At 48.0% G+C, this 27,439-nt stretch overlaps 1 protein-coding gene across 2 annotated transcripts in view; it reads left to right on the top strand.

Moving 5' to 3' along the window:
* pdk3a (pyruvate dehydrogenase kinase, isozyme 3a) overlaps positions 1-21,797 on the top strand; it is a 91,212-nt gene extending 69,415 nt beyond the window's left edge. For both annotated transcript variants that reach the window (XM_072513946.1, XM_072513947.1), the window contains exon 11: positions 12,092-21,797. In XM_072513946.1, coding sequence (XP_072370047.1) covers positions 12,092-12,235 — 144 coding nt within the window. In that variant the 3' untranslated portion in view covers positions 12,236-21,797. The remainder of the gene's footprint in view (positions 1-12,091) is intronic.
* The last annotated feature ends 5,642 nt before the right edge of the window (positions 21,798-27,439 follow it).

Below are 27,439 nucleotides of genomic sequence, written 5' to 3' on the forward strand. Positions count from 1 at the left end.
AGTCTGGCAGCATCTGTAGAGAGAGAAAAGAGCTAACGTTTCGAGTCTGATGACTCTTTGTCAAAGCTAACCGACAGAGAAAGTGGGAAATATTTATACTGTGGAGTGAGAATGAAAGATGAGTCATAGCCACAGAAACCCAGGGAAACCGGGTGCTAATGGCCACAGAAACCAAGGGGAAAGAGTGTTAATGGCAGTGCCCAGAGAGAACAAAAGATTATCGTAGAATTTACAGTGCAGAAGGAGGCCATTCGGCCCATCAAGATTGCACCGGCTCTTGAAAAGAGCACCCCACCCAAGGTCAACACCTCCATCCTATCCCCATAACCCAGTAACCCCACCCAACACTAAGGGCAATTTTGGACACTGAGGGCCAGTGTATCATGGCCAGTCCACCTAACCTGCACATCTTTGGACTGTGGGAGGAAACCGGAGGAAACCCACGCAGACACGGTGAGAACGTGCAGACTCCGCACAGACAGTGACCCAAGCCGGAATCGAACCTGGGACCCTGGAGCTGTGAAGCAATTGTGCTATCCACAATGCTACCGTGCTGCCCTAATGTGAAAGGTCAAACAGCAGGGAAACTAACATCAGAGGATGAACTGTAGGTGTGGAGGGAGGGGAAGGGAGAAGCAAAGAGGACAAGGTGAAGGAAAGATGGATAAGATTGGGGGGGGGGGGAATTAAATGTATATTAAGAAAGAAAGAAAAATGATAAAAGACAGTTAAAATGAAATGAAAACAAATGGGTCGAGGTGGGGAGAGCTGATCATCTGAAGTTGTTGAATTCGTTGTTCAGGCCGGAAGGCTGTAGCGTGCTGATGCACTATCAATTACTACAAAGACAAGAGTAGTGAATAATCAAGGCTTTATTGAGCAAAGGTGTGTGTCCTCCTGTAGCTGCTACCAGAATGGGAGCAGCACCGGCGAGCACACTTATATGCCGCCTACTCGGCGGAGCCAGCAGGCAGGGAATTACCAATGTACCTCTAGTATCGGACTCTTACCGTACTACATCTAATACAGTTAGTGCTGACTACCACATTCACCCCCTGTTTAAAAAAAAAAAAAAAAGAGTCCGGCAGGGGTGGTGGAAAAATTTACAAGTTCAGTCTGTCGGGGGCCTTGATCCTCCGCTGTGATCGCCTCGGTCCTGGTGGTGATGCGGGCGCCGACTTGATTACCTGTGACTCCGGGAGCATGTTGTCCTCTTCTTTATCGCCCCCAAATGGAACCAGTGGGAGGACGGATCCTCCTGGGGCGGGGGCTGTGGTGATGTGCGCTGGGGGGAGGGGGAGTGGCGCAGGGGCAACCGGAGGGGGGGGGGGGGTGTCGGGTGGTGGGCCGTGAACATAGAACATTACGGCGCAGTACAGGCCCTTCAGCCCTCGATATTACGCCGCCCTGTGAAACCACTCTAAAGCCCATTTACACTATTCCCTTATCGTCCATATGTCTATCCAATGACCAATGGGTGGGGATCCAGCGGGTGCCAGATCCCGGAGGGAGGCTGTGTTCTGGCGCCCGTTGGGGTGCGCCACGTAGGCCTTACTGCGGGTTCGCGTGCAGTAGTTGGACTCTTTCGATCAACAGGTCTGACTTATGGGTCCGCACGTGTTTGCGAAGGAGGACGGGTCCAGGAACTGCCAGCCATGTTGGGAGCAAGACCCCGGAGGTGGACTTCTTGGGGAAGGCAAAGAGACGTTCATGGGGGGGTTTCGTTAGTTGCAGCGCATAGGAGCGATCAGATGGAGTGGAGCGCGCCGGGGCGGACATCCTGCCAGCGGGAGACCGGGAGATTCTTAGACCGTAGGGCCAGCAGCACGGCCTTCCAGACCGTCCCTTTCTCCCTCTCCACCTGCCCCTTTCCCCGGGCGTTGTAGCTGGTCGTCCTGCTCGAGGCAATGCCCTTGCTGAGCAGGAACTGACGCAGCTCATCGCTCAGAAAGGAGGATCCCCGATCGCTGTGGACGTAAGTGGGGAAACCGAACAGTGCGAAGATGCTGTGGAGTGCTTTAATGACCGCGGCAGACGTCATATCGGGCATGGATGGCGAAGGGAAACTGGAGTACTCGTCGACCACGTTCAGAAAGTACGTGTTTCGGTCGTTGGAGGGAAGGGGCCCTTTGAAGTCCATGCTGACGCGCTCAAAGGGGCGGGAGGCCTTCACTAGGTGCGCTCGATCTGGCCGGTAGATGTGTGGTTTGCACTCCGTGCAGACCTGGCAGTCTCTGTGACAGTCCTGACCTCAATGGAGTAGGGCAGGTTGCGGGCCTTGATGAAGTGGAAGAACCGGGTGACAGGCCATCGTCTGGAGCCCGGAGTCAATCCACTTGTGCACTGGCACATGTAGTTCGGGATGGGGCATCGGGGGGGGGGCTCGTTGAGCTTCCCGAGGCGATACAAAATCTCGTAATTATAGGTGGAGAGCTCGATCCTCCACCTCAAGATCTTGTTGTTTTTGATTTTGCCCCACTGTATTATTGAACATGAAGGCAACTGACCATTGGTCAGTGAGGAGGGTGAATCTCCTGCCAGCCAGGTAATGCCTCCAATGCTGTACAGCTTCCATAATGGCCTGAGCCTCCTTTTCGACAGAGGAGTGCCGAATTTCAGAGGCATGGAAGGTGCGGGAAAAGAATGCCACGGGCCTGCCTGCCTGGTTGAGGGTGGCGGCCTGAGCACGACCGATGCATCGCTCTCGACCTAAAAGGGGAGCGACTCGTCGACCGCGTGCATCGTGGCCTAGCGATGTCTGCCTTGTTGCGGTTAAAGGCCTGGCGGGCCTCAGCCGTCAGGGGAAAGACTGGACTGAATGAGTGGGCGGGCCTTGTCCGCATAGTTAGGCCTAACAGGAGAAGGAGCCCAGGCATCGTTTCAGGGCCTTGGGGCAGTGGGGGAGGGGGAGTTCCATGTGGGGCCACATGCTGCCGGGGTCGGGCCCTAGAACATCATAGCCAAGGATGGCTAAGCGGTTGGTGCTGAACACTCAGTTCTCCTTGTTATACGTGAGGTTCAGGAGTTTGGCGGTGTGGAGAAATTTGAGAAGGTTAGCGCCGTGGTCCTGCTGATCGTGGCCGCAGATAGTGACGTTGTCTAGGTACGGGAAGGTGGCCCGGTCAACCATTCGGTCCATCTCCCGTTGGAAGACCGAGACCCCGTTAGTGACGCCGAAGGGGACCCTAAGGAAGTGATAGAGGCGACCATCTGCTTCGAACGCAGTGTATTGGCGGTCCTCCGAGCGGATGGGGAGCTGGTGGTAGTTGGCTTCAGGTCCGCACTGGAAAAGACCCGGTACTGTGCAATCTGATTGACCATATCAGATATGAGTGGGAGGGGGTACGCGTCGAGCTGCGTGTACCGATTGATGGTCTGACTGTAGTCAATGACTATCCTGTGTTTATCCCCAGTCTAAACTGCTACCACTTGGGCTCTCCAGGGTCTGCTGCTGGCCTCAATGATGCATTCCCGCAGAAGCCGCTGGACCTCCGACCTGATAAGTCCTGTCCTGGGCACTGTACCATCTGCTCCTGGTGGCGATGGGTTTGCAATCTGGGGTGAGGTTTGCAAATAAGGAAGGTGGATCGACCTTGAGGGTCGTGAGGCCGCATACGCATTGAGGGGGGCTAGGAGTCCGCCGAATTTTAAAGTTAAGCTTTGGAGGTGGCATTGGAAGTCCAGGCCGAGTAACAGGGCAGCACAGAGGTGGGGGAGGACATAGAGCCAGAAGTTGCTAAATTCTACACCCTGGGCGATGAGGGTCGCGATGCAGTACCCCCGGATTTCCACGGAATAGGATCCGGAGGCCAGGGAGATTTTCTGGCTAACGGGGTACTGCGAGGGAGCAGCGCCTTACCGTAGTGGGGTGGATGAAGCTTTCCGTGCTCCCGGAGTGAAAAAGGCAGGAAGTCTTGTGCCCATCGATTTTCACCGTTGTTGTTGCGGTTGCGAGGTTGTGGGGCCGGGACTGGTCGAGGGTGATCAAGGCGAGCTGTGGCTGATGCTGGGAGGCCCCGGGCTGGTCAGCGGTGGTGGCAGACGATGAGCGGCCAGACGAGTTTCCCGACGAGCAGGGATCCTGAGGCGCCGTCTAAAATGGCGCCGAAGATGGCGGTGCCCATGGGCGCACATGGCGGGCGGCATTAAAGATGGCGCCCACGGGCTGCACGTGGCATGTGGAGAAGACGATGGAGGCGCCCATTGGCTGCACGTGGCCTGCGGAGAAGAAGATGGCAGCACCCACGGGACGCACGTGGGGGGTGTAGGAACGCTGGGCCTAGAAACAGCGGCGACTGACCGGGCCTGGCACACGGCAGCAAAATGTCCCTTCTTTCCGCAGCAGTTGCAGGTTACGCTCCGCGCCGGGCAGGGGTGTTTGTTCTGCCCGCAGAAGTAGCATTTGTGGCCCCCGGGGTTGGCTGGCTGCCACGCGGCGCAGGCTTGTGGTGGGCTGGGGTCGGTAGCTGGTGGGGCCCACTATGCCCATGAGGGTGCCGTGTGGTCGGGGGGGGGGGGGGGGCGTATAAGTATAACTGGATGTTACGGGAGGCCACTGTTAACGAGTTCGCGAGCTGTCTGGTTCCCGCAAGATCAAGCGTACCCCCCTCCCATAGGCACTGGCGGATGCACGCTGACCCCATGCCCGTAACAAATGCGTCTCTGATTAAAAATTCTGTATGCTGAATTGCCGAAACTGCCTGGCAGTCACAGTTCCTCGCCAGGATGTGCAGGGCAAGCCAGAAATCGTCTAGGGACTCACCAGGGAGTTGCTGTCTCATGGACAGGAGGTGCCTGGCATATATTTTGTTGAACGGCCGAAGGTAATGTCCTTATCAGGTGCTCCATTGCTTCAGCGTAAGTGGGAGCATCCCGGACGAGAGGAAAAATGTCAGGGCTCACCCGTGAGTAAAGGACCTGGAGCTTCTGTGCGTCTGAGGGTTCTTCAGCGGATGTTCGGAGGTAGCTTTCGAAGCAGGCTAGCCAGTGATCAAAAGCGTACGTCGCGTTGGCTGCTTGAGGGCTCAGCTGTAGGCGATCAGGATTGATGCGAAGTTCCATCGTTTTAAAATACTTACTCAATAAATTGATGCACTATCAATTACTACAAAGATGAGAGTAGTGAATAATCGAGGCTTTATTGAGCAAAGATGTGTGGCCTCTTGTAGCCGGCGCGCACACTCATTTATACGCCACCTACTGGGTGGGCCCAGCAGGCAGGGATTTACCCATGTACCTCTAGTACAGGCATCTTACCGTACTACATTCAATATACACCTAATACAGTTAGTGGTGACTACCACACGTGCCTAACAGGAAGATGAGATGTTGTTCTTCCAGTTTGCTTTGCGCTTCACTGGAACATTGCAGCAGGCCAAGAACAGACATGTGGGCATGGGAACAGGGTCTTTTGTTAAAATGGCAAGCAACAGGAAGGTCAGGGCCCTGAATGCGCACAGACCGAAGATGCTCAGCAAAGCGATTACCCAGTCTGCGTTTGGTCTCTCCGATATAGAGGAGACCACGCAGCGAATGCAGTAGGCCAAATTGGAAGAGATGCATGTGAAACACTGCTTAACCTGGAATGAGTGTTTTGGGCCTGGGATGTTAAGCATGGAAGAGGTAAAGGGGCAGGTGTTACACCTTCTGCAATTGCATGGGAAGGTGTGATGGGAGAGGTGCTGGGTATGGTGGAGGAGTGGACTAGATTATCTCTGAGGGAACGGTCTCTGCGGAATGCTGACAGAGGGAGTGAAGGGAAGATGTGTTTGGTGGTGGCATCACGCTGGAGTTGGCGAAAATGGCGGAGGATTATGCTTTGCGTACGGAGGCTGGTGGAATGAAATGTGAGAACGAGGGCGACTCTATCCTTGTTCTGGAAGGGAGTGGAGGGGGCGAGGGTAGGTTCGCGGGAGATGGACCGCACAGTGTTGAGGGCCCTGCCCACAACTGTAGGTGGGAAATCACGGTTGAGGAAGAAGGAACACATTTTCGAAGCACCATTTTGGAAAGTGGCATCATCGGAACAAATGCGACGGAGGCAAAGGAGTTGAGAGACTGGGTGGAGGGTGCGAAGAGCTGGAGTCTAGATAGTTGTGGGAGTCAGTGGGCTTGTAGTGGATATTAGTGGATAGTCTATTGCCGGAAATGGAGACAGGAAGATCAAGGAAGGGAAGGCAAGTGTCTGAGATGGACCAGGTGAAAGTGATGGAGGGGTGGAAACTGGAAGCGAAGTTGGTGAATTTTTCCAGGTCCGGGTGAGAGCATGACGCGGCACCAAAATAGTCATTAATGTATCGGTAAAGGACTTGTGGCAGGGGGCCCGGATAGGCCTGGAACAAGGAATGTTCCACATACCCCATAAGAAGGCAAGCGTAGCTAAGACCCATGTGGGTACCCATTGCTACACCTTTGATTTAGAGAAAATGAGATGAGTTAAAGGAGAAGTTGTTGAGAGATAGAACGAGTTCAGCCAGGTGGAGGAGAGTGGTGGTGGATGGGAATTGTCCGTGTCTCTTTTTGAGAAAGAAGCAAAGAGCTCACAGGCTCTCCTGGTGTGGGATGGAGGTGTAGAGGGATTGCTCATCCATGGTGAATAGAATGCGGTTAGGGCCCGCGAACTGGAAGCTGTCACTATGATGCAGGGCATCTGAGGAATCCCGGATGTAGGTGGGGAGGGAATGGACCAGAGGAGTGAGGATAGAGTCAAGATAAGAGGAAATAAGTTTGGTGGGGCAGGAGCATGCTGACACAATGGGCCTGCCGGGACAGTCCTTTTTGTGTGTTTTGGGAAGTAGGTAAAAGCGGGCAGTCTGTGGTTGGGAGACTGAGGTTGGAAGCCATAGGAACACAAAGGAACAAGCCCTTTGGCCCTCTAAGCCTATGCCGATCATGATGCCCTAACTAAAAAAAAAAACCTTCTGCCCGTATGATGCACAATCAATGACCACTAAAGCGAGATTGTAGTCCAAATGAAGGCTTTAATAAGCTAGATGTTTCCCCCAGCAGCTCCGGTACAGAATGGGGGCTGCTGGGGCATCACGGGTTCTTATACCCGACCTATCAGGGCGGAGCTATCATACATTCAAACCAATAGAAAGCATAGTTTCCACCAATGGTGCTTTAGCCTATCAGGTACCGTAATACCTATAATACCACGTTCACCCCCTGTTTAAAAAAAGTCCGGCGGGGGTGGTGGCCAGAAACGACAAAACATAGCAACATGGTATAATTAGTTATGGAGGTACCGTAATACCTTTAGTTTAGTAACTATTTGCAAGTCTGGTAGCTATGTACATTTGATGGTTTATATTTACAGATTACAGTTAAAATGAAGCAATCAGTCGATCGGGGGCCCTGGTTGTCCTCTGTGATCGTTGGAGCTTCGGTGGTGACTCCGGTGGAGGCTCGGGTGTCTCTGACTCCGGGAGCGTGGCTTCGATCTCCATGGCAGCTTCGTCACCCCGAGACGGCGCTGGTGGGGAAAACGGCTGGCCTGGGAAGGGAGCGCTTGCGGGGGCGTCGGTGGGTGGGGGGCCTAGACGGGGCCGGCGGAAGGACCGATCCTCCTGTAAGGTGCTGCGGTGGAGGGTAGGGTTGGACTGGTGGCTGGAATGTGCATGGGGTTCCGGCGGGCACCAGGTCCCGTAGGGAGACCGTATCTTGTCAGCCGTCGGGGTACGCCACGTAGGTGTACTGGGAGTTCGCATGGAGCAGATGGACTCTCTCGACCAACAGGTCCGACTTGTGCGCCTGCACGTGTTTTTGGAGCAGGATGGGTCCGGGTGCTGCCAGTCAGTTTGGGAGCGAGGTCCCAGAGGAGGACTTTCTAGGGAAGACAAGGAGACGTTCGTGAGGTGTCTGATTGGTGGTCATACAAAGCAGTGACCGGATGAAGTGGAGGGCATTCGGGAGGACTTCTTGCCAGCGGGAGACTGGGAAGGTTCCTAGACCGTAGGGCCAGTAGGACGGTCTTCCAGACAGTTCCGTTCTCCCTCTCTACCTGTCCGTTACCCCGGGGGTTGTAACTGGTTGTCCTGCTCGAGGCGATGCCCTTGCTGAGTAGGAATTGATGCAGTTCGTCGCTCATAAAGGAGGACCCCTATCACTGTGTATGTAAGCGGGGAACCCGAACAGTGCAAGGATGCTATGGAGGGCCTTCATGACGGTGGTTGCGGTCATGTCAGGGCAGGGGATGGCGAACGGGAACCGGGAGTGCTCGTCAATCTCGTTCAGGAAGTACTGTTGCGGTCGGTGGAGGGGAGGGGGCCTTTGAAGTCCATGCTGAGGCGTTCAAAGGGACGGGAAGCCTTTATCAGGTGCGCTTTCTCTGGTCGGTAGAAGTGCGGTTTGCACTCCGCGCAGATTTGGCAGTCCCTGGTGGCTGTCCTGACTTCCTCGATGGAGTAGGGCAGGTTGCGGGTCTTGACAAAATGGAAAAAAGGAGTGACCCCCGGCTGCCAGAGGTCCTCGTGGAGGGCTCGGAGGCGGTCCACTTGTGCGGTGGCACATGTGCCGCTGGATAGGGCGTCAGGAGGCTCGTTTGGCTTCCCGGGACGATACAAGATCTCGTAGTTGTAGGTGGAGAGTTTGATCCTCCACCGCAAGATCTTGTCGTTTTTTATCTTGCCCCGTTGTGCATTAGCAAACATGAAAGCCATCGACCGTTGGTCAGTGAGGAGAGTGAATCTCCTGCCGGCCAGGTAATGCCTCCAATGTCGCACAGCTTCTACTATGGCCTGGGCCTCCTTTTCAACTGAGGAGTGGCGGATTTCGGAAGCATGGAGGGTACGGGAGAAGAAGGCCTCGGGTCTGCCCGCTTGGTTGAGGGTGGCTGCCAGGACTACGTCGAACGCATCGCTCTCGACCTGGAAGGGGAGGGACTCGTCGATGGCGTGCATCATGGCCTTTGCAATGTCTGCTTTGATGTGGCTGAAGGCCTGGCGTGCCTCGATCGACAGGGGAAAAACTGGATTGGATCAGGGGACGGGCCTTGTCCGCGTAGTTGGGGACCCATTGAGCGTAGTAGCTAAAAAACCCTAGGCAGCGTTTCAGGGCCTTGGAGCAGGGAGGGACGGGGAACTCCATAAGGGGGCACATGCGTTCAGGGTCGGGGACTATAACTCCATTTCACACTACATAGCCGAGTGGCTAGACGGTCGGTGCGAAACACTCATTTATCCTTGTGTATGTAAGGTTAAGGATTTTAGCGGGCTGGAGAAATTTTCGGAGGTTGGTGTCGTGGTCCTGCTGGACGTGGCCGCAGATGGTGACATTGAGATACGGGAATGTTGCCCGTAAACCGTACCGGTCACCCTTTCGATCCATCTCGCGCTGGAAGACCGAGACCCCATTGGTGACACCGAAGGGAACCCTGAAGAAGTGATAGAGCCGCCCATCTGCCTCGAAGGCAGTGTATTTGCGGTCACTAGTACAGATGGGGAGCTGGTGGTAGGCAGACTTGAGATCCACCGTGGAGAAGACCTTCTAATGCGCGATCCTGTTTACCAGGTCGGATATGCGGGGGAGAGGGTACGCGTCCAGCTGCGTAAACCTGTTGGTGGTCTGACTGTAGTCTATGACCATCCTATGCTTTTCCCCGGTCTTTATCGCCACTACTTGAGCTCTCAAGGGGCTGTTGCTAGCTTCAATGACCCCTTCCCTCAGTAGCCTTTGGACCTCTGACCTAATAGAGATCCGGTCCTGGGCACTGTGCCGTCTGCTCCTTGTGGCAACGGGTTTGCAATCCGGGGTGAGGTTCGCAAACTGGGAAGGCGGGACGACCTTAAGGGTCGCGAGGCCGCAGACAGTAAGGGGGGGTATAGGGCCGCCGAATTGCAAGGTCAGACTTTGAAGGTTACACTGGAAGTCTAAACCCAGGAGTGTAGCCGCGCAGAGGTGGAGAAGGACGTAGAGACGGAAATTTTTGAACTCCCTTCCCTGGACTGAGGTTTGCTACACAAAACCCCTTTATGTCCACTGAGTGTGAACCGGAAGCCAGAGAGATTTTTTGATTAATGGGGTGGATGAGGAGGGAGCAGCGCCTTACTGTGTCAAGGTGTATGACGCTCTCCGTGCTCTGAGTCGATTAGGCAGCACGTCTCGTGCCCGTTGATGAATGCCCGTTGATGAATACCGTTGTCGTACCGGTTGAGAGTGTTCGAGGCCGAGACTGATCCAGAGTCACCGAGGCTAATCGCAGCAGTTGAGAGTTCTCTTCGGGCAGTGTGTGGTCAGCCGAGCTGGGGTCCTGGGGGTTCATCCAAGATGGCGCCTCCCATTGGTCGCACATGGCTGGGGGTGCACAAAATGGCGGCGCCCATCCCTCCAACGTGGCGTCCGCGGAACAAGATGGCAGCGCCCGGTGTTCGCACGTGGCCCTGCGATATGGAGGTAGCGGTGGCTGCACGGGGCACATGGAGAAGTTTGTGGTTGCGGTCCACATTCGCCGCTGGAGACCGCGGCTACCGCCCAGGCCTGGCATACCCCCACGAAATGGCCCTTTTTGCTGCATCCCTTGCAGGTGGATGCGCGGGCAGGGCAGCGCTGGCGGGGGTGCTTGGCCTGCCCGCAAAGGTAGCAGCAGGGCCCCTCGGGGTTGCCAGGCCGCCTTGCAGCGCTGGCCTGTGGGGGAATGGGGGAAGTCTCGGGGTCGGCCGCGGAGGGGTTCCTGTTGCCCAGGGGGCTGCTGCGTGGTCGGGAACGTAAGCGCGGGCGTTCCTGGAGGCCACGTCCAGGGAGCCTGCAAAGGCCTGTGCCTCCCTGAGACCCAGGGGGTCCTTTTCTAATAGGCGCTGGCGGATTTGTGATGATAGCATACCTGCCACAGAAGCGTCCCGGACTAAGAGTTCCGTGTGTTCGTTCACTGAAACTTGCGGGCAGCCTCAGCTTCTGCCCAGCACCAGGGGTGCACGGTAGAATTCCTCCAGCGCTTTCTCCAGCGGTTTGTCGCCTTGATGCAAGCAGGTGCCGGGCGTAGACCTGGTTTACCGGGCGAATATATTGTCCTTTTAGCAGCTCTATTGCTGCATCTAAGTGTTCCACTTCCTCGATGAGGGTGTAAATCTCCGGGCTCGCCCTTGAGTTCAGGACGTGCAATTTCTGCTCTCCCGTGGGTGCGTTTTCGGCCGTCTCGAGATACTCTTTAAAGCACGCCAGCCAGTGCTTAAAGATTGCCGCTGAGTTCGCCGCGTGGGGGCTAAGTTGCAGACACTCCGGCTTGATTCGGAGCTCCATCCTTTCTTAAAAAAACTAGCTTATTAAATTGATGCACGATCAATGACCACTAAAGCGAGGTTGTAGTCCAACTGAAGGCTTTAATAAGCCAGATGTTTCACCCAGCAGCTCGGGTGCAGAATGAGAGCTGCTGGGGCAGCACGGGTTCTTATACCCCGCTTATATTGGCGGAGCTATCATACATTCTAACCAATAGAAAGCATACAGTTTCCACCAATGGTACTTTAGCCTATCAGGTACCGTAATACCACACCGTACTCAGTCCACATCCCTCTATTTCCTCCTTAGTCATGTACTCATCGAGATGCCTCTTAAATGTTGCTAATGTGCCTGCTTCCACCACATCCGCTAGCAGTGTGATCCAGGCACTCCCCATTCTTTGCATGAAAAACTTACCCCGCACATCTCCCTTAAACTTTCCCCCTCACCTTGAAGCTGGTGCCCCCTTGTAATTGACTCTTCCACCCTTGGAAAAAGCCTCTGACTATCCACCCTGTCTTACCTCTCATAATTTTGTAGACCTCTATCAGGTTTCCCCTCAGCCTCCGCCTTTCTAGTGAAAACAATCTCCTCCTAGCCAACACCCTCGAGACCAGGCAACATCCTGGTGAACCTTCTTTGCACTCTCTCCAAAGCTTCCGCAGCTTGCTGATAATGTGACCAGAACTGCATGCAATATTTCAAATGCGGCCTAAGCAAGGTTTCATGTAGCTGCAACATGATTTCCCAACTCCTATCTCGGATGAGAGTGCTCTCACTGACCTAAGACTGGTGATGTTTTATTCACAAAATAGTTGCACTGTGATATACTAAAGTCTTTTCTTTTCAAATGTTAAATATTATTCTGTTTTCTCAGGCTCTGTCAAGTGAGTCATTTGAGCGACTTCCTGTCTTTAACAAATCAGCCTGGCGGCATTACCAGATCACTCCAGAAGCGGATGATTGGAGCAATCCTAGCAGTGAACCTCGGGATGCTTCCAAGTACAAGGCCAACCGGTAATCCTCTTCCACCCTCCGCCTGATGACTAGTGTTCTGCTTTCATAGAAACCAAAGCTTTGTGTGTTTCCTCCCTTGGATCCATCAACAGCAGATGGCCAGTTCATAGTTCTTCTATCGATTACTGTTGAAACTCTTCCTGGAGATTCGGAGCACTTGCAAGGTTAATGGAAAAGACTTGTAATTCAAATGCGGTTTTGCACTTCAGACTGCACTCGTCTTTTTTTAAAGAAAGAATTGTGATGTGAATGTTTTGGCCTCCATCATTCTATAGTAAATATATTTTGTGGAGATTTATTCTGGACTAGTGAAAGATGAAAAAGGAGCATTTGCAGCTACATAACAATCTATGGAGCAGTGCTTAAATTAAAACTTTTTTAAATGATCAACATTATTTTGTCAAAAGTAATTAGATTTAGAAAAAGTATGTGGAAACATATGATTTCTTTTAATAATAGTAAAAGTGACCGAATTTCATACTATTTTTAAGCTGCTTAAACAAAGGCTTTTGCTTGACATTTAGCCCTGTTAAAATCCAATTACAATTGACTGTTGATATTTTTCTTTGAGAAATTGATAATGAATTTGCAAAAATGAAGTATGTGGAACAATATTGATGAGTATTAATACCATTTCGCACCATTAAGATAGAAAAATCAAAAATATTGTAAATCGGGTGGGTGAGGTTTCACCTTTTGAACCAGTACAATCATCTGGCTGCTGACTGCTGTTTTGAAGGTTTTCTCTCGGAAAGCTGTAAGGACTTTATGATGTGCTTGTTCAGAGTACAGTTTCCAATAGGTGCAGATTCACAGGATAAAACTGCTCAAATTTTGATGGTTATTTACTTTAAAAAAAATTTTAGAGTACCCAATTATTTATTTCCAATTCAGGGGCAATTTAGCGGGGCCTATTCACCTACATCTTTGAGTTGGGGGGGGGGGGTGAGACCCACGCAAACACTGGGAGAATGTGCAAACTCCATGCAGACAGTGACCCAGGGCCGGGATCGAACCAGAGTCCTCAGTGCTGTGATGCAGCAGTGCTAACCACTGCGCCACCATGCCGCTCTTGGTTATTTACAGCCTCACGGGGAAGTTGAAATACCCAGTTATTACTAAATGTCATTCTTTGATAGCTTAGAGAAGTTATTGCATTGCATCAACTTTTTTGCACACATGTGCCAGTGGCCAGTTCAATGCTATCGGTTTCCCACCTCTGCCAAAGTTGAAAATAGTAGATTCTGAAACAGCTATTTTTAGAAGATGCCATTAATTTGGCTTAACAGATGAGATGCTCTGGTTCAGCAAATCTGGCCTTCGGGCAGAGAACTGAAGAAGTAGATGAAGCTGTAGCTTGAACAAGGTACATGAATTGTTATGTAAGTATAACCTGGGTTGTAACAGGCTAGACTGTCAGCAGCATGCTCGCAAGTGCTTTGTTTTGAGTGATTTATTTATATAGTATTCACCAGCTGAAAGAATAAATGTCTACCGGATGTTAATCTCAGTTGGTGGGGTTGGGGGGGGGGGGGGGGGTGAATTCTCTTTTGTAGTTAGTAAAAGTATTTATTTCACTTCACAAATACCTTTATGTTCATATATGTATGGTGGATCACAAAATCTGTCAGTAAACAAATAAAATCCCATTTGTAAGTACTGATTTTTAAAAATCTATAGTACATTATCTTTGCACTATTTTTAAGTTATTAAAAATGGCATGGTCTTTCAGTGGGTTTATGTCCTGTGTACATGGGTACAATTGTTGATGAAAGCAAACTTAACCTTCAGCAACTCTGCATTCACCTGAAACAGCTTGGCCAAATTGTGCTGGCCAATGAAACTGACTGCAAGCCAATTATTTTGTATATTTTGCTGAATAGAACTTCCCTGAACCTTCCGATTTATTTTTTAAAAAAAAGCACTTTTTTTTGTTTTTATTTTGTTGCCTAGTCATCAGATAAATTTGAATTCTATCAATGCCAAGCGTATTGCTTGTATATGCAAATTATCTGCATTTTAAGAGCTATGCAAGGCAAATGATTTGCGGATTTTCACAGAAATATGGGTTGAATTACAGAATGTACTCCACAAAAGATTGAAGAAATCTTGAAATCTCATGATGAAAATAGAATTTGACTTATTTATTATTTAGTTATGGTGACTTATTTATTCACACTAAAACAGTGGCTATAATGTGTATTATATTTCACAAATGACTTATTTACTACCCAGACCAACATCACGTGACAGTATGCACATTATGTTCTCCATGATTGTTTGCCTATGTGCCTCTGAAACAGTCATTTCAGAAACATCCTCAATGGATGTTCGGTGAAAAGGACATATTCTGAAGAATAACAACATTTGATTTTGATTTGGCAACAACTCTTGATTATCACAAGTTGTATGGGAAAAGTATATGGAATGAGAACTATTTGATTTAAAATTCTGCTAACTGGCTAAGTCACAAAATAGCTTACTGTCTGTAATCCTGTATGGGGTAGATCTTGATTTGTTCCAGAATGATGGTGAAAAACATGCTGCCGACTTGCTGTCACACTTGCACTATAACGCAAAGTCAAGATGTACAGCTTGGTGTCCATTTTAACTGGATGGTAATTTAGCAGTCAAATTCTGTTCCTTGAATAGAAAAACATTGACCCCCCTGGTAAAGGAATGTCAGCTTTTATTTGAATGTTTAAAGTTTGATGTTCTGATAACCAGTAACTGATGCATAGCAAAAAAAATGCCTATGATGTGCTACAGATGAATTCAAACTCTTGGAGCTTTAAAAAAAAATTATACTTGTTAATTACCAGAACTGGTAAAAATTAATTATAATAGTGTTTTAATTCTGCAACCAACACCAAGCTTCCAATTAAGACATTGTAATTTGAGAAGTGAAGATGAATTCATTGACATTCCTGGTGCTTGTTAGAAATGCTGTTTTCAGACTTCAGTTGAACATCATACGCAGCCTGACCCAGTTTAACAGGCTGTTCACAGACGATTGCAGAAGTGACAAACATGCTGTTCATTATTTCGTTCAAGGTCATCTAGAGGGGCAAAAGAGCTTTTGGAATGGAAACGTTAAACAATTCTAGCAAATAGTTTTTTTCCTTCCAGGTATTTTTAAAATATAACTCAACATTCTGCTTTTAAGGACCTTTCAAATAAAATTTATAATTGAGTCCCTATATTTTGCATGTTTGAAGTCCATATTTATTTGCACTATTCCACTATGCTGCATGTATATTGTCAAAAGGAGTCATTATTTCATAGATAAAAGCTTTCAGATGTTTGACATTCAAGCTTTGGAAACTCAAATCTTTTGGAGAGTATTCTATACCTATTTATGTAAGCGTTTTACCCCAGGAGCATTGAGTATGTTGAAAGACTTTTTAAATTTGTTTCACAATGTCCGGGGTTGTGAATGTGTTATCACAAAGAATTTAAATTGCAACTCGAGTCCAAGATGAAAGTGGCACGCATTAAACTGAAATGTCATGTGCTTTCCTTGACGCATCAGCAGCTTACTCACCATTTCTATGATTTCTTAATTAATAGAATCTTATGAACATTGATTACTGTAATTTGGGACTATTTATCGCAGGACCGACGTAATTTTCTGCACTGTCATTCACAACATTAATTTTGTGCAACTAGATTTTGCAAGGTTAGCTTTTAATTATTTGAAAGATGTTCATAATGTGCTCCTGATGGGTAATATTCTTCAGTTTCACATTTTAAGTCTTATTTGTACATATGAAGAGAAACATAACAGAATTTTGTTGAGCTTAAATAATAAACAAAATGCTGTAAATAAGCGGGTCAAGCAGCATCTGTGGGGAGACAAACAAAGTTAACATTTCAGGTCCGTGATGACCCTTCATTAATCTTAGTTTGCCCTTAGCCCACCTTAAATTTCACATTTGACCTTTTGGTATTGCTATGGATGACTAACTACTATTTTTTTTAATGAATTGTTTTGGAAAAATGGATTACTAACCCTACCCTTAGCTTCAGGATTGTTGTGTGTGAAATTATGAAAATGTCACACTGATCTAATCATTTTTAAATTGGGATGTGGATGTCGCTGGTTAGGCCAGCATTTATCGCCTATCCCTCAATGATCCTCTGAAGGTGGTAGTGAGCTGCCTCCTTGAACCACTGCAGTTCATGTGATGTAGGTACACCCACAGGGCTGTTAGGGGGGGGATTCCAGGAATTTGTCCCAGCGATAGTGACAAAACGCTGATATATTTCCAAGTCAGAATTGTGATTGGCTTGGAGGAGGACTTCCAGACAATGGTGTTTCCATGTGTTTGCTTAATAGTGTTAAGTAACAACTCCCTAATATTCAACACTTGGGATTTAATAAAAGTTGATGCTTTGAAATCAATGGAGGACGTTCAGAGCATTCTGGCAATATTGGACTAGATTGTGTCAGTCAGTGGTGAAACAAGCTACCCATAATGACCTAGTGACCTCTTGGCTCAGACTTGCCCTTTCTCAGTTGTTTCCAATGTTAATTCAAGGAATTTTCTGCCGTTCAGCAATAGTAGCATCAAGCAAGATAAGCAGCCGATCACATCAAAGTAATTTTAGCAGCAGCAAACCAGGAAATATAAACCATTAAATTCCTTCACTTTTTATTTTCAAATTTCACACAGAGCAAAATAAATAATTGTGTTTTGCTTATAATTTGATTGAGGTAGGAGCTTGTCCAGGGATGTACCAGTTAGGTTACAGGCATAGGGACAGGTGGATAGGGCAATGAACCTGGGCAGAGTGCTCTTATGGAGGGTAGGTGTAGATTTGATAAAACAAAGAACAATACAGCACAAGAACAGGCCCTTCGGCCCTCCAAGCCTGCGCCGAATGGCCTCCTTCTGCATTGTAGGGATTCTGTGATTCAATGATAACTTATTTTTTAAATATGTGACAAGTAAAATTTAATGGCAAGCTGAGGGAAGGCAACATTTAATGGCAAGCCAAGGGAGTTGTAAAGAGGCAGGCAGGGGTGTTGAATAGGGTGGCAAGCTTTCCTGATGTTAGATATGAGCAGTGAGTTGGAAGTAGAAGGGCAGTGCTGACTGTAGGCGGCAGCTGTGGCTTTGTATGCAATGAATACTCATTGAGAAATGTTGCAATTAAATGCTACCTTTGCAATTAAATTCAGGCGGCACGATAGACAGCGCCACTGTCCCAGGTTCGATTCCCATTTCGGTCACTGTTTGTGCGGAGTCTGCACGTTCTCGTGTCTGCCAGGGTTTCTTCCGGGTGCTCCGGTTTCCTCCCACAAGTCCTAAAAGACGTGCTGTTAGGTGAATTGGACATTCTGAATTCTCCCTCCGTGTACCCGAACAGGCGCCGGAATGTGGTGACTTGGGGCTTTTCACAATAAGTTCTTTGCAGTGTTAATGTAGCCTACTTGTGACAAAGATTATTATTATTATTATTATTATTACTAAATGGGAGACACATGGAAAATATGGGCCTTCACTCTTAAGACGAGTTAAAGCTGGCATGGGGCATGTGAGGTAGAGGAGAAGATGAGGTAAAGCTGGCATGGGGCATGTGAGGTAGAGGAGAAGGTAAGCCATTTAAACAGTTGATTGTCAATTAGGGAGTTTACTAGAAGCTCAGAAGCATTGTGGGCAGGTCAAGCATGACTTAAGGGATGGTTGAGGGACATGATGTTTAGAGTGCCAGGTCAAGACCAGGATGTAGTCAAAAAATATTTGTGCAAGTCTTTGATTGAAAGCCAGGACAACCAGTGAAGGACGCACCTTTTGCCTAGTTCTGCCCTCAGTTCAATTTCTGGACGCAAAAGGGGCCTCATCCACCCAGTGCTCCTGAAACCTTGGCAGAGGAGGAACAGTGTCTTGGAGGGATGCCATTAGCTCCTGTATACCAGTAGCCAAAGGCCAACAAGGGTAAGGTTGGAGGCAACCATAGGCCAATGCAACAATGAGCCACGCATGTCCTAAAGTCTACCACTCCTGCCTCTACTAGGTGCAGATGACCGAGAGACATCCGCAGCCATTGCTGGTATTGTCTAAGGCAGTCACTGACCTGGGGGGAAATGCCAGTGGTGTAGAAGTCACTGCAGCATTGAACTTCCATGCCAGCAGCCCCTTCTGTAGCCACATATCACTGCGTCAAAGACTGATCACGAATGCGCTATTTTAAAGTGTCAGAGAATTTGTGCACTTCAGTAGGAACCTAAAGAGCCAGATTACAACATCAGTGGGCATTGGTGCCATAGTGGGATATTGACTGCATGCATGTAGCGATCAGACCTAGGACCAACCTTCATAAACAATGCACAGGACCACAGGAGACGCATCTTCCAGATGTGTGCTTGGTTCCCAGGGAGATCTCATGATAGATATCTTCACAACATCAAGGTGCTACAACTATTCGAGGCCCCTGCTAGTCTGCAGGGATGGATTCTTGTTGAGGGCTGCCCATTCAAGATCTGATTGCCACCAATCATAAATACTCGATCACCAGCCAAAGAACCCTACAACATACCCCATGGTTCCACAAGAGCTACAATAGAGCAGACCGTTGGACTATTAACAGTGAAGTTCCTCTGCCTGAATGTTACAGTGGCAATCTCCAATATCTGCCTCAAAGGGTCTTGAGGATTATTGTAGTCTGCTGCACATTTCACAGCCTCGCACAAATGATAAGGAGGGAAGCCATATTTCCCATCAGACAAGGATGATGAGGAGGATTCATCTGAGCAGGATGGCCTGCCTGTTGGTGTTTCAGTATTAAATGCAAGACTGGCGAGATGCACAAGGACACCTTTGAGCCGCTCATTCGGAACTGGTTTCGGCAACCCTGATACATTTGAAAGCCAAAGAGTCTTGGGCCTTACACCCATGTGATCACTGCATGTCCACCATGCATTAAATCACCAATGAGCGTAGGCATTCTTGCCAATCCAATTTGAGATTTCAGGACTTCACCTTTACCCATACATGATTGCCACTGACCATGCAATTGATCACCCTGCTAATTAGGTCTCACAGACAAAACATGCACCGCACACGAAGAGCACTGTAATATAAACTGAAATTAATTTTGGAATATCTGTGCCATCTTTGTGGGACGACAAGCTTTTTACATTTGTGCACACCATCACCATAATAATGTGCAACCCTGACATCTGCAGCTGAGGTGGAGGCAGGCTGCTGAGTACAATGACTCATTGCCTGAGGCTACCTTGATGACTGGCAGCTATTGACTAGTCTGGTGAACTTGCACCCCAGTAAAGTCTCCGTGGAGGAAGCCAAGTGCTTGCCCACCTGTGACATGACTCGTCCATCATCCACCCATATCTGCACAATGCCTCTGGTAGCTCCACCAGATTGCTGTTCTGCCTGTCGCAGCATTTCAAGAATATTTTGGGTGATTGTGACCAGGGACCTGCCATCAGCCAGGGCTCGGTCTGGGCCTGGCCCGCAATAGATCTCTGACTGCCAGGTTCCTAGGCTGTCACAACTTCCATCAGTTGCTGTGATGTGCTCACCAGAATGTGAACCGGGTTCTACTTGTGATCGTATCGCATATCAACTGAGATGAATGTATTTCCGCTGGTGGGGGAAAGATGTGCCCCCTCTGAGTCTTCCATGTCCACCTCCTCACAAGTCAACTGCAGGGTCCCAGACGATGGAACAGGGTTTCCCTCTGGAATGCAAAGACCTGCATTGGAGAACACCAAATTAGATTTATGTTATTCACAATACTTCTTCCCATCCCTCTCTGATGTGCACTTCTTTTCTGTCCAGAGGTCGGTACCAAGGCCTCTTCTCTGCCTTCTTTCTGTACTCCTGCTCCACAGTATACGATTTCCCTGCTCTTTGGCTAATTGAATTGCTCCCTCCTGCATGTGTGGGTGTCCTTATGTTGGACACTCCTCCGACCGTCTTTGGCATTAGGTGTCTTTATCTCCTGCAGACTGATGGGCAGAAAGAGTTTTGTCTGGATGGATACCTAACCCCACCATCAGTATGCATTGCTCTGATAGGTAATATTCCCCCCCCCCCCCCCCCCTTTCACCCTCCTTGGATAACCCATCTACTCTCTCCCACTCATGTCACTTGTACTATAATGGTAGCTTCCCCCGTCCACAGACGTTTAATCCCTCCACCACTGATGAACAGTGACAGCCATGCAAGTACGACCTGCAAGATTTTACTCCAGGAACTTTGGCAACACCTTCCAAAGCCACGACCACTACCATCTAGAAGGATAAGAGCAACAGATACCTGGGAACACCACCACCTGGAGGTTCCCCTCCTAGTGACCACCCCGACTTGGAAATATATCACTATTCCTTCACTGTCTTTGGGTCAAAATCCTGGAATTCACTCCCTAACAGCACTGTAGGTGTACCTACATCCAAAGGATTGCAGTAGTTCAAGAAGGCAGCTCCCCACCTGAAGGGCAACTGGGCATGCCTAATAAATGTTGGCCGAGCCAGCGAGCCCCACATCCCGAAGTTAATGTTCCTGGGATCAGTGATAGAGAGGAAGGCTGAGGTCTAGGGATGGTTTTGGAATTAGTGATTGAGAGGACGGCTGTGAACGTTCACTTTTGCTGCTGACTTGGAACTGCAGGTATATCCTCCACAAAGAGTGGAAATCCTAATCTGTTAAGTGATTTTGGATTAATTGCACTCTTTGGGAATGAGGAGTGAGGAGATACTAAAGAATGTGCCGACTGACTGAAAGGTGTAAAATGTCACTGACGGCAGCTTCTGGATTTCCACAGTTAACTGGAATAATGATGGTGAACACTGACAGTTGCAGTCAAACTTTAGGATAGTTTGCCACTGCCATTGAAATATTATCACACCTCCAAAATTAGAAGTTGTCTGTGTGACTGGACAAACCCTGTAGTAATTGATAGCCTATATTTTCCTGAATGTTTTCTTCCATTGAAAGTGTGGAATACATAACTGGTTATGCCAGATGATCATGGTCATCTTGATCAGCCAATTGCATTGATTATTGAAGGGATTAACTCTAGCTAATGCATTGTAACCTGTGATTTTAAAAAATAACTGCATAAATGGTTAAAAAGCTGAAATAATTAACCCAAGATGTTTCCTGTGAATCAGATACTATTGTGAGCCACTAACTGCATTTGGATTCACTAACATATTTCAAATTTTGCATTTTTTAACAAAGGTAATACAATAGGAAAAAATTACATTCTACAGTCTTCAAGTGATTACTTAAATTTACCAACAAATTATAAATGGTATCAGGAAATAGATGGTGTTTATTTTTGTAATTATTTTTATGCATTTCTGTTCACTTTGCTATAACTGAGAGCCTTCAAAAAGTCATTCTCTGGTTTTCTGAAGATGGTTGAAATGAACATTTGTATGTGTTTGTGTTCAGGCTGGAATGTTCTTTCAAGTGTGATTGATTTGTGAAGAAACTACAGGAATATTATTGTAAACATTTGTTTCAATTTGAAAATAAATTATGTGGAACCTTGATGAGGAACATTAAATGATTACCTTGCCTATGTAAAAAGTGCTTTGTGTACATTTTTGATTTTTGCAGGTACTCTGCAAATATTTCATTCTTTTTATACTATTATCACTCCATGATTTTCCGTATTTAATAATGTCAAAGAACATTTTGTTTGTAAATATTGATGGTTTGTTCAAATTAAAATGAGCTATTCCTTAACTTATATAGGCGTATGAATTTTCAAAAGAAAAAGTTCCGAACTTTTTAAAAACTCCGTTGCTTAAACATGTGACCCCTTCATCACCATACAGTTTGAAGGCAAACCAATGGAATTTACTCTATCGTTTTCTTCAAAACTCAAAAAATAAAGGAATATATTTGTTGTTGCCTTGTTTAAAAATTGTATTCTATACACCAAGCCAGGACCAAAAGAATAATCTTTCTATGAGCTGTGACAGACTTCGAGTTTCAAAGCGAAATTCTATAGAGGTCAAAAATGCAGATAATTAAAAATGTATCTGAAATCCTGAATATTAAATTAAATTTTAAATTTTTAGTACAAAATACATTTTTTTCATCTGATAAATTATCCATTACATAATAATGATATTTATCATTTTGTAAATGATTTATTTGGTTCATTCATTTACAATTTCAGTTGTCAATCCTTCATTCTTCCTTCCTCAGCAAAGTTAGGTTCTAATATTCGTCTTAAGGATTTAAAAAGAACATTTGGGTCCTTCGATGATTTTCTCATCCATCCTGTAGCATGCAAGGGTGAATCATTCTCTTCCAGTACTGTCTAGAACCAATTAGTGCAGTGTGCACAAGAAGTGCACTCCTAGATCCAGAGGTCAGCACCTGAACTTGCTTTTTCACCTATTTGAAATGAAAGAAACTCTGGGACACTTAGGTTACAGCCATGTGGAGAGGAGGAAATCTGGGAAACTTCCTGGGCACCAGCGGAAGAAAATCCAAGTTGTCAAATATTGTTCAGAACAATGTTTAGTTTCCTCCTAACAAAGACAGTCTTGTCTGTAATTGAACAAGACTTGTATTTATTTTGGTGTTTTTTTGACGTTGGCTTTAATTTTAAAATTGAGTATAATTCTGTTGATATCAAATATTGATTTCACAGCCATGCATTTTTCCAATATCAATACTACTTGAATTCTGTAGGAATTTCAGGTCTGTACTATATGCATCTGGTGCAAGAATGGTTAAAAGCGAGGGTTAGTATGTGACTGCTGCAGTAACGTTTTTAAATATCCTGGTCTGAAAGACAGCCAGGCTGATGATGATTTTTAAAAAAGCATCATAAAAGTAAGATCATTCATTCCAACCATTTATATCGTTTGCCAAAATAGGGCTAATGGAATTTTGTCTATAGAAAGAAGATTACCTGGGGAGTAGATAATTAGACACTTTGTGTTTATCCTTAGTCAGATGGTCATAACAGAGTTAGTGGAATAGAGCTAACTGGGAGGAGCCAGGAGCTGAAGCAGTGAGGTGTGGAGTTTTCAGTTTTAGTTTTCGGTTAGAAGGCAGGCTGAGAAGCAGTTTCTGAAGAATACAGCCAGAGATTGTTCTTTATTCTGACAGGGTGTGATGACTGTGAAATTTCTGATATATATTGTATTATATGTAGCTGGCGGAGTAATGGTTAAAAGCCTGGGTTAGGGACTTACGCTGGCGGCCATGATCTGATTGGTCGCACACTAGGTGGCTCTTGCTTAGACGTTGGCTTTGGTCCTTTCACCCAATTAATGGGAGATGTTGACAGATAAAGTGTGAGGAGAGTGGAGGGTGATTAGTTCTCACTGGATTGGAATATCTATGGGGTATCAAACCTGGTTCACGTCAGTGAGAGTCCTGGCCCAAGAGCTGAAGGAGACTTGTGGCGCAACACAAGCTGGGAAGGTGGTGTAGGAAGAAGGGTTGTTGTTGTTGACGGTTAAAGTGCCGATGGAGTAATTATGAGCTTTATTCAGGAGGAATTTCAGCAACAACTAAAGGAGATGCAGGGGGACTGGTCGAGTGCGATTGAGAGGGCAGTACTACCTCATCGCAAGATCTTGAATCGGGTGGAGAAGCGCCTGGAGTCGCAAGGAGCGACGATCCAAGAGGTGGAAAAGGTGGTGTCTGACCAGAGTGACCAGATTATGTCATTGGAGGTGGAGATGGCGAGCCTGCAAGGTGCTGCATGTGAGGGTGAATCACCAAGAAACTCTGTCTCGGCGGCAGAATCTTCACGTTGTGGGCCTGCCAGAGGGCATGGAGGGAGGGAATGAGTGCCACGGGCCATGTCGCAAAGATGTTCTCCAAGTTGGTTGGGGAGAGGATGTTTCACAAGGTTCCAGAAGTGGAACAGGCCCACAGGTCCTTGAGGCAGAAACTACTCATTTGCATTTCATGTGCCCCTTTGTGCCTTTTGTATCTTTTTGCACCCTTTGTACAGGGTTCTGCTTTTGGGTGGTTATGGATGTGTTTATGCGGGTCCTTGGGGCTAATTGATAATTTATTGTCGGGGGTTCTTTAGGATGTGTGTTGTTCCTTTCTTTGTTGTGGGTACGGGCCTTGGGGGGAGGTGGGTTGGAGAGGTGGTGGTGTAAGGGGATCGGTAAGTTGGAATGTGTAGATGGGGCCCTTTGGGTCTCTAGGTGAGTGTTGCCATGCAAGCAGGGAATGCTAGTGAATGGAAGCAGAACCAGGGTGGGGGCTGTGTTGGTTATCCAGAAGGGGGGATAGAGGTTTGGGGGTGGGGGTGTTAGCAACACAGTAGGTATGGTGGATGAGTTTGAGTGAGGATGGAGGGGGCATCCATTTTGGGGGGTCCGAGTTTGGTGATGATGGATCTTCGTTGAGAGGGAAGGCAGAAACCCTGGTGAGGATTATAATATGAAATGTACGTGGGTTAAATGGGCCAGACAAGTGGTCCCAGGTGTTTCCACACCTAATGTGTTTGAAGGCAGGGGTGTGTTTCCTGCAAGAGACGCATTTGCTGGTGAAAGATCGGATGTGGTTAAGGAAGGGCTGGTTGGGAGAAACGTTTTACTCAGGGGTTCGCTTCGAAATCGAGGGGGGTCACGATTAAGATTAGGAAGAAGACCCTGCGGTGGCCAGGGAGGTACGGGACCCGGGGTGTAGGTTTGTGATAGTGAGTGGGGTGTTAACGGGGGCACTGGTGGCGCTGGTGAATGTGTACACGCCCAACTGGGATGACGTCGACTTCATGAAGAAGCTGTTAGGGTCTATCCCGGACTTTGATTCTCATCAATAGATCATGGGTGGGGACTAGATCATGGGTGGGGACTTCAATTGTGTACTGGAGCCCAGGGCAGACCGGTCGAGTCCTAAATTAATAGAACATAGAACAATACAGCGCAGTACAGGCCCTTCGGCCCACGATGTTGCACCGAAACAAAAGCCATCTAACCTACACTATACCATTATCATCCATATGTTTATCCAATAAACTTTTAAATGCCCTCAATGTTGGCGAGTTCACCACTGTAGCAGGTAGGGCATTCCACGGCCTCACTACTCTTTGCGTAAAGAACCTACCCCTGACCTCTGTCCTATATCTATTACCCCTCAGTTTAAGGCTATGTCCCCTCGTGCTAGCCATTTCCATCCGCGGGAGAAGGCTCCCACTGTCCACCCTATCTAACCCTCTGGTATGGTTGGGGTTGGCTAAGGAGTTTGGAGTGTTTATGGATCAGTTTGGGGTGGTGGACCCATGGAGGTTCCAACACGCAGGGGATAGGGAGTACTCCTTTTCTCACACATCCATTGGGTGTACTCCCGTATTGATTTTTTGTTGTGCGTCAAGTCGTGTTGACGGGGGTGATGGGAGCAGAATATGCGGGAATAGTGATCTTGGACCACGAGCCACACTTGGATGTTAGGCTTGGGCTGGAGTGGCGGGGGAGGTTGCAGAGACTGGGGTGGAGGCTAGATTAGTTCCTTGGTGGACAAGAAACTCAGTGGTGAGATGTCACCGGTGATTAGAATTATGCTGATCTAATCAAAATGGGGAAGTCTCTGCGGCCACACTCTGGAAGGCATTGAAGAGAGTGGTACAGGGTGAAATTATTTCGTTTATGGCCCATAGAGGTAGGGGGAAAGTGGCAGAGACTGTTGGCGGACATCATGGAGGTGGATCGGAGGTATTCAGTGGCTCCAACTAGGGAGTTGCTGGTGGCAAGGAAGAAACTGCAGGGGCAGTTCAATCGGCTGACAAAGGGGAAGGCGGGGGGTCAGCTACGGCGGCTTATGGGGGGGTGCAATACGAGTATGGGGAGAAGGCGAGCCACTTGCTTGCCCATCAGTTGCAACAGCAGGCAGCGTAGAAGGAAATTGTGCAGGGGGGGGCAGGGGGGGCTTTGGTGCCAGGGAAATACATGCGGTGTTTGAGGCCTTTAATCGGAGGTTGTACATGGCTGAGCCCTGGGGCGGGAAGAGGCAAACATGGGTCAGTTCTTGGATGGGTTGGTATTCCCGGAGCTGGAAGAGGGAAGGGTTTGCAGAAGATAGTGGAATGTTTTTGGATGATGCAGTCGAGTAAGGCGTCGGGACTGAATGGCTTTCCGGCGGAATTTTCTAAGAAGTTCGCAGGGGAGTTAGTCCCTCATTTTTTGAATATGTTTAATGAAGCAGTGCCGGCTACATTGGCACAGGTGGCTATTTCTCTGATTCCAAAAAAGGATAAGGATCCAATGGAGTGGATCCTACAGGCAAATCTTGTTGTTGATTATGAATGTTAAGGTGTTGGCGAGATGGTTGGAGGGTTGTATGCCGAAGAGGATCAGACAGGGTTCATGAAGGGGCAGCAACTCTCAACTACATTTAATAGCATCCTAAATTACTTATGACCCTTCAGAGAGACAAGTCCTGGAGGTGATGATATCGATGGATGACGAAAAGGACTTTGACCAGGTAGACTGGCGCTAGAGACCCTGGGAAGGTATGGGTTTGAGCCAAAGTTTGTGGCTGGGTACGGCTACTGTATGTGCCCCCACTGGCAAGTGTGAGAACGAATGAGTTAAACTTGGTATTTTGGGAACAAGATTGGGATGCCCACCGTCACCATTGTCTGTGCTAGCAATTGAGCCCTTGGTGATTGCGCTCGAGGCTTCATGACAGGGGATCGTGAGGGGGTGGGGGGGTGTAGGGTAGGGAGCGGGGATCGTGAGGGGGTGGGGGGTGTAGGGTAGGGAGCATAGGGTGTCTTTGTATGCCAATGCCTTACTGGTGTATGTGGCAAATCTGCTGGACAGTATGAGGAGAATTATGGATCATTTTGGGAAATTTGAGGCCTTTACCAGGTACAAATTGAATATTAGTAAAAGTGAGGTTTTCCCTGTGAATGTTCTGGGGCAGGGTGCAAACCTGTGGCCCTGCCGTTTAGGGTGGCCTTAGGTTTCGGTATTTGGGGATTCAGGTGGCGCATAATTGGGCTGGTAGAGGGGATAAAAGGGGACTTCATACCTTGCACCTGACTTGGGCAGGGAGGATACAGGTGGTAAACTATGAGAGCGTATTAGATCCAAGGAAGTGGCCAGAAAAAACAGCAGACCTGAAGATTGGGGACAGTTTGGAATTCAGCAAAAGAGGACAAAGGGATTGTTTAAGAAGGGGAAAATAGAGTACGAGAGTAAGCTTGCAGGGAACATAAAAACTGACTGTGAAAGCTTCTATTG

This window comes from Scyliorhinus torazame, chromosome 8 (assembly GCF_047496885.1).
Source record: "Scyliorhinus torazame isolate Kashiwa2021f chromosome 8, sScyTor2.1, whole genome shotgun sequence".
Taxonomy (NCBI): Eukaryota; Metazoa; Chordata; class Chondrichthyes; order Carcharhiniformes; family Scyliorhinidae; genus Scyliorhinus; species Scyliorhinus torazame.